Genomic DNA, 12959 nt, shown 5'->3' on the forward strand with positions numbered 1-12959 from the left:
CTTCCCTGGGACGCCGGGGAACGCCTGCCGAGACTCATCAATTTCCATCGGTTTTCTGCTACCTAGTTCATTCCATAAAACTGTTTAATTTCTAATCAATTATTGGGGATTGGATGGCGGAATGGTTAGCGTTGTATCATAAGGTCTGTCGTTGAGTCAACTGGCGTGGTTTCGATTACCCGGTTGTACGTGACAAGGAGTAGGGTCCTACTGCTAAACACCCCTACGCGCATTATTGAAATGAAATTGAACCATATATGTTAGTCCCGAAATTACCTATTTTGTGAGTGGAAGTTAAACCTCATGCCCCCTCTCTCTTCCAAATCAATTATAATCGGTGAAATACACGAAGAGTCCAATTTTAACGACAGTTGTTTTCGCCTCTTAGCCTATTTCACACACGTTTTTAAAATATTGGATATTAGTTAGGATCCTATATTTTCACAGTAAGACAACAACACCAATGTTGATTGAAATGGACCAAAATTGAATTCTAATTCGCGTTTTTAATTTCAAATATTATGGATAATATTGAGTTTGAGGCTTACTCCTTTAACATGCGATTGTCTGGATGCCGCTTGAAAGACGCATAAACTGGTTACTAAAAGAGTAACCCGGTCGTTCCCAACGATAAAGTGGTTACTGAAATACAAATCCGGGCGTTTCCAACGATAGAGTGGTTACTGAAAGACAAACCCGGTCGTTTCCAACGATAGAGTAGTTACTAAAATACTGGCGTTTCCAACGATAAAGTGGTTACTGAAAGACTAACCCGGGCGTTTCCAACGATGGAGTGGTTATTGAAAGACAAACCCGGGTGCGTCAAATGATGTGCTCGTAGCTGAGAAACCAATCCAGGCCCTAACAGTGATGAAAGGGTTGTAATAGAGGCACACATGTAAATAAAGAACAAGTCGATCCGAAAATTTTCAAATATGTATATTTGGTTGATAATAATGTACAATAAATATAATACAATAATATTTACAATTTATTTTTTCATTCCTTTAATGGCAAAATAAATAACTTTGCGATTATAATTCGATGTTTAGTGTTTTCCTAATTTTCCTTCTTCTTTATTCAAAGAACACACGTTGGTCAGTTCTTTAAATTCTGCAGAAAACTAAAAGAGAAAGTTTGATTAACAATATCTTTGCATCGATGTTACTCGTTGAGATGCAATGGCGTGTACGACATAAATTTGCTTGGGAATTAAACCAAGCTCCAATGAGTAATCAAACATGTGTAAGATTGAAAAAAACGAATGACAAGCAGGCTCACATAGGTGACAACGATTAACGATTTGCTTTATATTATTATATAGCATTATAGCTAACGCGGTTATTTATTACACACTGGCCTTTAATCAGTTAAAATAATAAAAGGCTATTTATGAACATATCTACACAATATAAATATTTTTAAAACAAACCACGCATGATAATATTTGATTTAAAAAGTCTACATTAAAAATACACAGAACACGTTCAGAACACTCATTAAATTTTGTTAGACAAAAAAAGAGAGAAAAAACAGAAAGTGAGAGACAGCGAGAGAAATGAAGAGTACCATTGACTAACAGAAACTTTTTCAATTACTTAGAAATAAACCCTAACATAATAGAAGTCCGTATTGTCAGACTTTATTTTTGTTTGTACAAATTATTTACATATTACCATCTGAAGCACTGAAAGGGTAGAGACAGTCGGCTATGTGAAACCTCAACGTGGACTTTTGGGAAACTGTTGATGTGGCAAATCGTTATTCCCATGTTTTGGGCTCTTTGTATTTTATTCAAATTATAAATAAGTTGTATTAGGTACTTAATATTTTCCACAATTTTATAATAAAATTCAAAACATTTATTAACTAATGTAATAATTACGGCGCTCAGATGTTTATAAATATATTTTTTTTCGTTCTTAACTAGTCACGCTTAACTTTTATTTCACTAAACAGCTGAATTGTGTTGACTCTTATAATCCTTGAATTACTCCTTCCCCTTGTGTTAAATTAACTATTATAGTGAGGCGTTGGTAATGGAGTCGCTTTAAAAATAAAAGTTTAAAATTAATCAAGTTCCATAACAGCACCTACAAAGCAAACAATACATAAATTATTTAGGTTAGAGGGTGGTTACATTTTAAAACTTCCTACTATCAACTTTGATCACACTATATACTAAATTAAATAATATATTTTAAACATCTACTCTACCTCGAAAAAATGGCTCATCCATGTGTTTATCAACCAATGACTTACCTTATATCTATACACGGCATTTTATATCGTACACCGCGTATCTCATACACTGTGTATCATATATCCAGTATATCTCAAACACCGTGTATCTTATATTCAATATATTTCATACAATGTGTATCTTACACGGCATGGATTGTATTGTATCATATATCGAGCATATCTCATACGCCGTGTATCTTATATTTATAAATGGTATGTATTGTATCATATATCCAGTATATCTCATACACCGAGTGTCTAATACACCATTGTATTTCATATACCGGTGTATAACAAATCCATTATGTCAGGCTAGTATACACGGTGTATCATAAACATAATGTGGTACGCATAGTGTATAGTGTGTATATGTTATTATACACCTTACATCTTATGCGCAGCGTTTCTTATAAGAGCCAGAAACATTGTTTTGTTTGCACAGCGTATCATATACATGTACACAGTATGTTCAATACACTTTGCATTTAATACATTATGTATGTATAACACACAGCTTATTAATGGACAGTATATCTCTATACACGATATATATTATATGTTATATATTTGATACAGAATATATTATATACAGTATATACATATTGAGTAGTCACTAGTATTATGTTCTGTGCAGATATCAATAACGTAAGGGATAGGGGTGGGTGTTGGGTAAATCATTCTCGAAACACCGGATAGATGTCCAAGAATGCGGGAGGGGCGGCTAAATGAAAACTGAAGATCTGACCAAGTCATCCGAATACTTTAGGATCATAGAACTATGCTGCCAATTTTTTGTTTTGAATCGTCTTGATATCCTTTTGTGTTCATTAAAATAAAATATCATTGCCATTACCTGTATAATGGTTAGTGGGGTTTTAAAACACATAAACGCGTGATAAATACCATGTAAATTAACTCTATTGGGCGCGTGAAGAATGCGTAAAAATAAGAGATATATTACTAGTGTAATGGGGATGGGGGGATACAATCAATGGGTTGGTCTCATGATTCCCCAACCTCTGCACGGCACTGGTGGTTGCTTGTAACAAATTTCAGTTTCATATTCTTTATTATGCAATTTTTATCCCACAGAAAATAACACCAGCAAGTACAGACGTGGCAAATACGCCACAACCTACCGTACCTTTTATAGAAATCATCTTCTTTTCATCAGCCATGACGCTGCATTTTATCTGAATATGCTTTAGGATAATGATTGCTCTCAAATAATAAAGTACTTACCGGGCAAGGAATACGATAATGTTCTACAACAATAAGGGGACTTCAAATTAAAGGTATTTATTCTGCGTCAGAAAGATTTTATCTACTACCAACTAATCCACGATCTAGCTAAGGGACACACGGGCGGTATGCGTCAGTGATTTACATGCGCGAACACAATAATAATTGCAAAACGATAGTATACTACAACAATAACAGGACTTCAAATTAACTACTCAACAATTGTAAAATATGTATTTTTTTTTCTGGTTCATAAGAAGAAGTTTCGGAGTATGGAAATGATCTTTGATTTCAAAGTCATATCTTTAATGAAAATAATGATGAACCACGCCCACACACTTATAACTGATTAACATGCCCTGGTTTGGTCCTCAAGCACAACAAAATCCCTCAACTGATTCGCAGAAAAGGGAAGTAACTCATGACCTAACCGGAAAAGAAATGAAATGGGGTTTAACGTCATACTGCTCAGCTCCGACTTTGCTAATGAAGATGGACATACGCCATACAGTGTGTGATAAGGAAAATTTTACACGGACAGCGGCACCACGGCCTACTCTTATAACGAATTCCATCTGCCAGGGCATCTTTTACGTGCACGCCAATGTGTACACAGGACCTATACGACAACTACTACAAATTATTAAAGTTCAACTTACCGTCCCCAGAGTATACATCTAATAAAATTTCTATTTAAAACATTTTTTGGTCTAATCCTAAATGACTTTTATATAATCTAAAAACATTCTTGAATTAACAATTATATGGGAGAAAACACTAAAAAAAAATTTCACTTACCTTTAGAAAACTTAACTTTTCTTTATGTTTAACAACCTACCATTGTAATCTGTAGTGACTGTTGAAATTGAAAAGTTCTAAAACTACGCTGGAACCTACCTTTGCTATTTATAGTGTCTGTTGAAATTTTAAAAATCTAAAGCTACGCCGGAACCTGTCTTTGTAAACTGTATTGGCTGTTAAAATTTAAAATTCTAAAACTACGCTAGGACCATGCTTAATGATTTAAAACCTACATTCCAAAAGTTATATTCTATACAAGCCATTCTTAAATCAAGCCAACATAGACTGCTAAAATAATTCTTTACTCACCTTTAAAACGGAAGTTCACATATAATACATAATTAAAAATGCAAAAAAAAGTTCCACTATTATATAGAAAACTTACATTTAAAACATGGAGATCAAAATTGATAGTAGGATAAGAATTCAAAACTAATAATTCGTTAATTTGCTTAATTAAAAAGAATTTACATAAAAATAAATCCACAAAAAAAAATAAACAGCAATGTTATCTTGAAACTGAAATATTTTTTTAAAAATATTCAAATTTTAAATTTGATTCCGATCACCAAGTTACCAATCCTCGACCATCAAGTCCAAATCACCATGCACTAATCAGTCAAAAACATTCCCTATTCTGTCTGGCTGTATTAGACTACACCCTAAACCGACAGACATAATTCAATTATTTCAACATTCTCCAGCGCAAAAAATATATATTTCATACAACCTGCGCATTTTTAAATGTGGCAGTAAGATGCTTAATACTATCGATATTATATATATGTATATAGATGTGTGTGTGTGTGTGTGTGCGTTTTACCATATCAATAGAGCGTGCGCAACTCAAGAGCCTATATTAACAATTCAAGTGCCCAAAAGCCCATATTTCTACCACATAGTTTCTCCAACTCTGATGCAAACATTCGATTTCGGTTCAAGTTCGAGAAAGCATCGGAATTCATTCGGATTCAACGAGGACACAATCCCGACAAAAACTTCAGACACAAATCACCGAACTCGGAAAAGACCAAATTGGAGTCTATTTCTCAAAGAGAATCCATTATGGGCGTTTCAAAGTTCAGGATTGTGGTCCGTTATTTTGAGCTCATTGCAACATTTTATACCCTATTGATCACATCCTTAAATTCCAGTGCTTTCTTGAAATGGTGATACGTAGGTCGAATAATCTAACATCACTTCTAACAGGCCTATTACGACCTATATACTACTCAGCCCTTTTGGCGTCAAATCATTCATGTACATGCGGTTAATATTTAGTTAGGAAAAACCTACGGATATCACCATAAAACCTTTTTCTAGTACTTAAACTAACAATCCAAATAGAGAATAGTTAAGAAATATCAGATTCAAAAAACGGAAAGCAAACAGAAGTATAAAATAAATAAATGAAGTCGAGAATACAAAACGTTTTTGCACATTAGCTGATTTTTGTGAAAGGATTCAAGATATTATTTTTTTATTTTTTAATGGGACATTGACAACATCTTAGCAAACAATGACAGCCAATATCATATGGAAATTATGCCCCCTAAAATGGAGTTGTACAACATTGCATATCAAAATATACTACAAAAAAAATGTCACTCAAGAGATAATAACACTGATTAATGTGCAAAAGCTTTAGCGCCGAATATCTGATATTTCCAAATTATTTTAACACCATTTCCTAGAGTCATGCAACGTTAGTTATTATTAACTCATTTTTAACTCGAATTATAATATAATATAATATAAGTAAAGCATGCATTATGTAGAATGGGTCATAAACGGCTGTAGCCGTCCGGAACTACACGTTCTTCTCGGATAAAAGGCCCATTCTGCTTGTAGAGGCTTCTTCTTCTTCAGCGAGTGTAATTCTTTACCGGTACCAATCAGCTCATGTGGTCTTTCCATAAACCTTTAGCGATCTACGCCCCGTTTACGACATTACAAATAGTCTAAGGACATATCTGTGTAATTAACAATGTCACACGCATATACCACATGAATATAAAATACAGCTTGATTGAACAGAACTACGACAGCCACGAGGGAGACGTGCAGTTATTCTAAGCACAATTCTCGATATTTACTTCTATATACACATTGATATAAAAAGTTACACGGCACACGAAAACAAATATATCTGAAATAAAAAGCACACGGATAAATATTTAAAACAAAACACTATATATATCACAAATCTTCTTCTTGTTGTTGACGATTTCATCTTCGTCTTCATCCCATATCTTCTCGACAGCATCCCTCATTTTAAGACAGCCTCTTCTGACTGGTCCTTTTTTATGGGCAGCGAGTCTTCAGATGTTGCATGACCGGATTCATTTTCAGGAATAAGCTTGTACCTCTCGTATCTTTCACTGAAGTCCAACCGAAAGGTATCGGCGCTGTTTTCATACCTTGTAACCTAAGTTCATTTGCAACTGTTCAAACATTGGTTTACAATAAAACGGAAAACATTTCCATTTACTAATTTTGATCCAAGAATATTACAAATCAAAAATATATTTATAGTTCTAATGAAAACCCGTTTAGTAAAAAGTTAGTAAAGTTTTTTTTTCAACTACTTTAGCATTTCCACGACTTAAGTTCTGATACGCGATCTAGGGGCTTGGGGTGTTGAATCCAGTCTATAACCTGGCTCACTGTGAGAACGTAGACATCTGGCATATGAGTGAGCTGTTCCAAGAAGTCGAGCATACCTTCAAGATTTCCAGACTTTCGTCGGAACCAAGAAGCATGGAGGAAGATCCCGAGAGGGGCTTTGTTAGATTTATACTGTCTGTTGAAGTTGTCCATCAAATATTGCAATGTCCCCTTTCGTCCTGGACCGATGGTGCATCCATCGGGCATAGCACAGGCCATCTTGTTATTGCCGTACCATCGTACTAAAGGTACTTCCCACAAACCTGGGTATGATTTGGTTGGACAAGGCGTAAGACTACAGGTTTCAGAATTTGGAGCATAATCTAAAGTAAAAGGCCAGACAGAAGGTTTCAAATTTTTGAATAAGTGTCCGGTGACCATGGAAGAATCCCACAAATACCCATAGTCTTCTAACATTTGATATTGACTATCACCACCAACTTGCAGGAAAGGGACCCTCATTCCCTTGATATCATCTCTCGGTAGTTTACCCTCTCTAGCCAACCGTTTGCTCATTCCCTCAATCTCCTTGACGTAGCCGTCATAACCGGCATGAGCCCACCACGTTGTTGGTGATCTGTGGGAGATACTATGGGATGCGATCTCGTTACCCTTCTTGTACAGATCTCGAACGTAGTGGTATTGCGTTGCGTCACCGGATACAAAAAAGGTTCCTCTGTGAGGACAATCGTTGGGATTCCTCAATTTATCATTGAATAGTTTTAGATAGTAGTCGTTGTTACCAATATTAACGCTATCATCAAATGTAAGCATCACCATCATAGGAGTTTCAGACATGGACATATTACCAGGAATATCGGTACCAACACATCGGCAATCTGGCAGTTGGCACGTGGTTGGGTCACATTTTCCTGAAAGTAGAAAAATATTTAAGATTTAATGGCATTTTTATACGCCCACATTTGATGTGGACATATATTGTCGTCGCCCTTGTCCGTCAGGACGTCCGTCCACAATTTGTTTGTGGACACTCTACGGGTGACACTTTTGACGAACTTGAAATATAGGTCTGTCTTCAAAAGATCTCGGTTTCTTTCGAAATTGGCATGTATCGGATCGTAACTTCTTGGATTATGGCCCTTGATTGTAGAAAAAATCACGTTTTTAGCTTGTGGACACTCTAGATGTCACAAATTTCACCCGATTCTGATGAAATTTGAAACACATGCTTTTAACCCAAAGATCTCGGTTCCTTTCGATATTCGCGCATATCAGACCATGACTTCCGGGATTATGGCCCCTGATTGTACGAAAAATCATTTTTTTTGTTTTAGCTTGTTATTTCTCCATCTCTTGCAAATTGTGTTCAAATGAAGCAATAGAAAATCATTAGAAGATTTTCAAAAACTTATCAACGAGATACGCGATAGCTACAATAATTGCATCTTAGCATCGATCAGAAAGGGGGAAACGTGGCACATGAAGCGTATTTTGTTGTAGGGCGACCGGTGAGAAACTGAAGCCCCGTGTGATCGGGAAAACGGAGATTCCTCGGTTCTTTAAGGGCGTGGACAAAATCAATCTGTCAGTCAATCGTAAGGCTTGGATGACAAGTGTTATTTATTCGGGCTGGTTAGATGATTATATGTATTCAAGAGAGAGAGAGAGAGAGAGAGAGAGAAACGGGGTTTTGTCTACCAAATAATGTAAAAAATTTGAAAGTACAGAAAGCGTTATGATACTTTAAGTACTGGGTATTCGAGGGTGCATTATAATGATAATACTTCCGGTATTTGAAGGTTCAATAATGTTTACGGTATAATACTTCCGGTATTGAGGCAATGGGGTATTCCGACATATTGTGTAATCCGGCATATTGTATCGATCCCGTCGGAATAGAGAGAGTACATAATTTTAAATTCCATCGGATAAAGGTTGTTGGGGGGGGGGGCTCTGACGCCAGCACTGAGGTTTACAGTTTACATTATTTCTTGTTTAACCGAGAAAATAATAACATGATTAAATCGGGAGATTACCAGCAATATTTTCGATCCCACAACCATAACATCATAAACGTGACGGGCACCTGAAGAATTCAAACAAAGTAACTACGGTCGCTTGTGGTGTTCTGCGTAAAATGGACGTTTGCTTTGACATATTTTGTTTGTATCTGTTTGAATTTGACTAGGGTTAAAACTTTAATCTTGACAGAAGGAAAGCCTGTTTAGACATGCCTTTAGCGGGTAAACAAAATGTATTGACTAACTAAAGCGCCAACCAGAAATGAAATAGTGTTTAATGTCCTACTGTTCTGCTCCGAGTGCGATAATACAGACGGGCATGCGCCATACAGTGTGCTATGAGGGGAATTTTTGCCCGGACAGATAAGTATTCTCGGTCAACACAGGGGATTGAACACGGGAACTCCAGATTAGCGTTCCAGCGTCCAACTCACTGAGGCACTGTGATTCCCGTGCCAACCAGATATTTTCGCAAATTCTCTTTCTGTTACATTGTAACATATTTCATGACTACCTCTTGAAAATAATTTACAAGATTTCCAACGCTTTAGCATTTTTAAACTAAAAATGGTGGCGTTCTTTTTTAAAACTGAATTGAAAATTGAAGAAATGTAATGATATGAAACGTCTAATTAAATATTCGATTTTTCTCAATTTGGGGGCCAGCGTGCAAAGTGTTCGGTTGGAAATCGTGATAACCACTGTATTAATGATATCTTAAAAGTTCATTTTAAAACTTTATAATATTTTATTCTTTCGTTATGAAAACCTCATGTATAATGTATTCGATTCTTCAACAAAAATCGTGTATTTATTTCGATGAGTAACTGACATATCTATGTTTGATGCAGGACGGAAGGCCTGACAAGGACAGCTGTCTAGTCTTTCGGATGGGACGAACAACCGAGGTCCCGTGTACACATTGGCGTTCCCGTAAAAGATCCCTTGACGTATGGAAGTCGATATATAAGAGTAGACCGTAGTGCCGCTGTCCGGGCAAAATTCCTCTCATAGCACACTGTATGGCGTATGCCCGTCTCCATTAGCTCAGTTCGGAGCAAAACAGTATGACGTTAAACCCCATTTCATTTCATATCTATGTCTAAAGCACGTCAACTGTTTCCACTGCGTATTTTTAAAAACTTTTATACATTTAACATAAAGCGAAACCAGAAAGAGTCAAATAAATAGTTCGTCTTAGAAATACTCAAGTGCACCTATTTATCCACATGTTTTTAAAATTAAAAGCAACTGGTCGAAAAGAAAAAGAAATTTTTATTTAAAATTAAATCGATTAGAATGTCAAATGACCATTTAACGTGTGTTTTTTGTTGGTCAGGTAGGATGGGGTAGTTGGCGGGAGGTAGTGGGGGGGGGGGTATAAAAAATAAAAGCAATTAGGATTGATCGAACTGAATGATATGGACCAACATGTTTTAAACTTCATATTTAATCGTTATTTTGGAGCCACTGTGGCGCATGGCTCATTGACTTTGGCGCTAGTTTTTAACAAGAATGTCCCTGGTTTGATCTCGGTGTAGGTCGAGATAGTTCCATAGGATTGTCAAACCTGGTTTAATCTGGTTTTAGGAGGAGGGCATGGCGAGAAACGTTTTTTGGTAGGACGGTTTATATAGAAAAGGAGATCGTTATACCCCATTTCATTTCATTTTGATGAAAACAGTCGGTGGTCAAAGGTCGATGGAAGCTATGTCGTATTAGTATATAATAATGTTTTTTATTTTCTGCTGTAATGTAATAATGGAACTTACCTGTTTTTCTCGGCTTATATTTAGTTGTTCGTGAACTAACTGTAGTTGAAGGGACCGGGGGCTTAGGTGGCTGGCGGTTTGCGGCCGAGTTGGGTGCTCTGGGGGCGTAGCGCAGGTCTGGCTTTCTAGGAGTATATCTTGAAGAATCATGGCCTGGCCTGACAGGAGCTTCGTTCAACACAATACGTTGTTGTGGTAGCTGGGTCGGTTGGGCGGGTCCTGCTATTGTTGAGAGGTGAGACGGTCTGGTAGCTGGTGATTTAGCAGCCCACCATGGGTGGTGTACTAAATTCCATTTACTCTTAGGTTGTTTTGTGTAACTCTTTGTTGCCATTCTGTTATTTCTCATATCACTGGCTGTTGGCCGTACTCGTAACCTTGATTTCGTGTACCCACTCCGACTTTTCTTTCTGTGGATTTTCGTACGGGTGGCTTTCTCGAAGACCTGATTTCGAGCATTATATCTTGGTCCTCTCGCCGCGGCGACGGAATTAATTCCTGATTTTACCCGCGATCTTCTAGTTACAGAATTGGTGTTAGATTTGGATTTGGATTGAAATGGTGGCAAGTAAGGATTTCGTGTTTTCTGCTTGGGTTGTCCGACTGACTTCTTGGGCTGGCGTAGTTCTCCACAAAAGGCGTTTTTCGGCCAGTCACAGGTTTGAGTTCTGGAATTAAAATGAAGTCCTCCAGGACATCGCATAGTGTACATTTGGTCCCCAATGCAGATCTGAAAAATTGTTGGATTCGATGGATGACAGACATATTTATTCTGAACACCACCACAGTTTCCTGCTACTGTTAGTTTTAACATGACCACGGCAAATACTACCGTAATCGAAAACATTTTTAAAGTCAACATTCTGAATGATTATACAAAGTTGGATAATTTTTGTCCTTTTGTAGATTATATTCACAAATAATTTTGCAGTTTCTTCTTTCACAATATCAGGTGAATAATTCTCAATCTGCACCTGTATCTGCGAACAGAAACGCGAAATCCTTTCTCCACAGTTTTCAATCTCAAATCCTCATGAATAGTTGTTAAAGCCACTTCCTCGACGAATCAAGTCGTTGTCCTTTCTGATGTATTACTCCTCCCCAAGGCCCCCGGTCCCTGTTAAACCTTCTCAACTTGAACAGACTCAAACTTATTACTATAAGATAAAATACAAACTTAAATAAATTGTTCAAAACAAAAATCTAATTTATCCTGAATACTGGAAAGCGGTTATCAACAAACGATGAATGATGATATCAAGTCCACTGAGTATAAATTACTTGAAGCGGGCACAGTCGTTCCTAGTATTAATAGACGTAGGATCTGTTCTAGCTGATCGATAGGTTGAGAACTGTAACCAGGCAAAGGCTTCGGCTGCTTAAATACCGGAGGTTTGGCACAGCCAATCATTTATTGATGATTGACGCTTTGCTGTTGACAAACAAAGTTATGTACCGGACTCGAGAACAAACAAAGCTCAACCCGAACAGGTAATTTGCTCGGTGATTAGGTACAACTATGGTGCCAAAATAAAGTAATCGAAAATCTTGAGAAATTGGCTTTGTTTAACGATAAGCAATTTATTCAAACCGGTCCCGGTTGTTTATATAGGGGGCTAGATTCCTCTACACCGTTTCCATTAAACAATGTACTTTGTTTGTTAATGTTTTAAGACCTCTTTTTTTCACGCCAGGAACAGACGTGTATACCGATAAATAGACCCCCTAAGATCTAGTCATTCCAGCAATGTCAGTATTAACAAATTTACGAAGAGGAAAAAAATGAACATAAAAATTTAATGACAGAAAACAAACTAAAATCACAGATAAGGCAAACAAAGAACATTATGTATGTTAGTTTCAAACTTTCCACACGCGAAAAAATCGACCGTGAACCCTTCAAAAACAATTTCATAAACCTATTCAATGTGTTGTTTTAAGCACCTAGCAAATATCTGTCAACTTTTAAATATATTAAAAACACAATAGGGTATTGAGGAGATAACATAAGAAACAAACATGAACAACAAAATAAATATACAATAGTTTAAAATATTATAATGCAATTGTTTCTATGCGCTTAATCATATTTAGATTTACGTCTTGTTCTTGTATATTTACCGCCGTAAAACGGATTTGGTCAAATCTTTATATCCCCCTGCTGATATGCTTAATGTGTTTTTTCTCTTAAGACATTACATGCATCAGGCATCAATGACGGAATTATCCTAAATTCTTACCCTAATTCGAA

At 36.5% G+C, this 12959-nt stretch overlaps 1 protein-coding gene across 1 annotated transcript; it reads right to left on the reverse strand.

Annotated features, from left to right (window-relative positions):
* Positions 1-922: 922 nt before the first annotated feature.
* On the reverse strand, positions 923-12075 carry LOC126828205 (uncharacterized). The gene is made up of 2 exons (XM_050557838.2): positions 10709-12075; positions 923-7826 (listed from the first exon to the last, which is right to left on the reverse strand). Exons 1-2 carry the CDS (start codon positions 11568-11570, stop codon positions 6877-6879), a joined length of 1812 nt encoding a protein of 603 aa, XP_050413795.2. The 5' UTR covers positions 11571-12075; the 3' UTR covers positions 923-6876.
* Positions 12076-12959: the final 884 nt, after the last annotated feature.

This window comes from Patella vulgata, chromosome 7, assembly GCF_932274485.2.
Source record: "Patella vulgata chromosome 7, xgPatVulg1.2, whole genome shotgun sequence".
Taxonomy (NCBI): Eukaryota; Metazoa; Mollusca; class Gastropoda; family Patellidae; genus Patella; species Patella vulgata.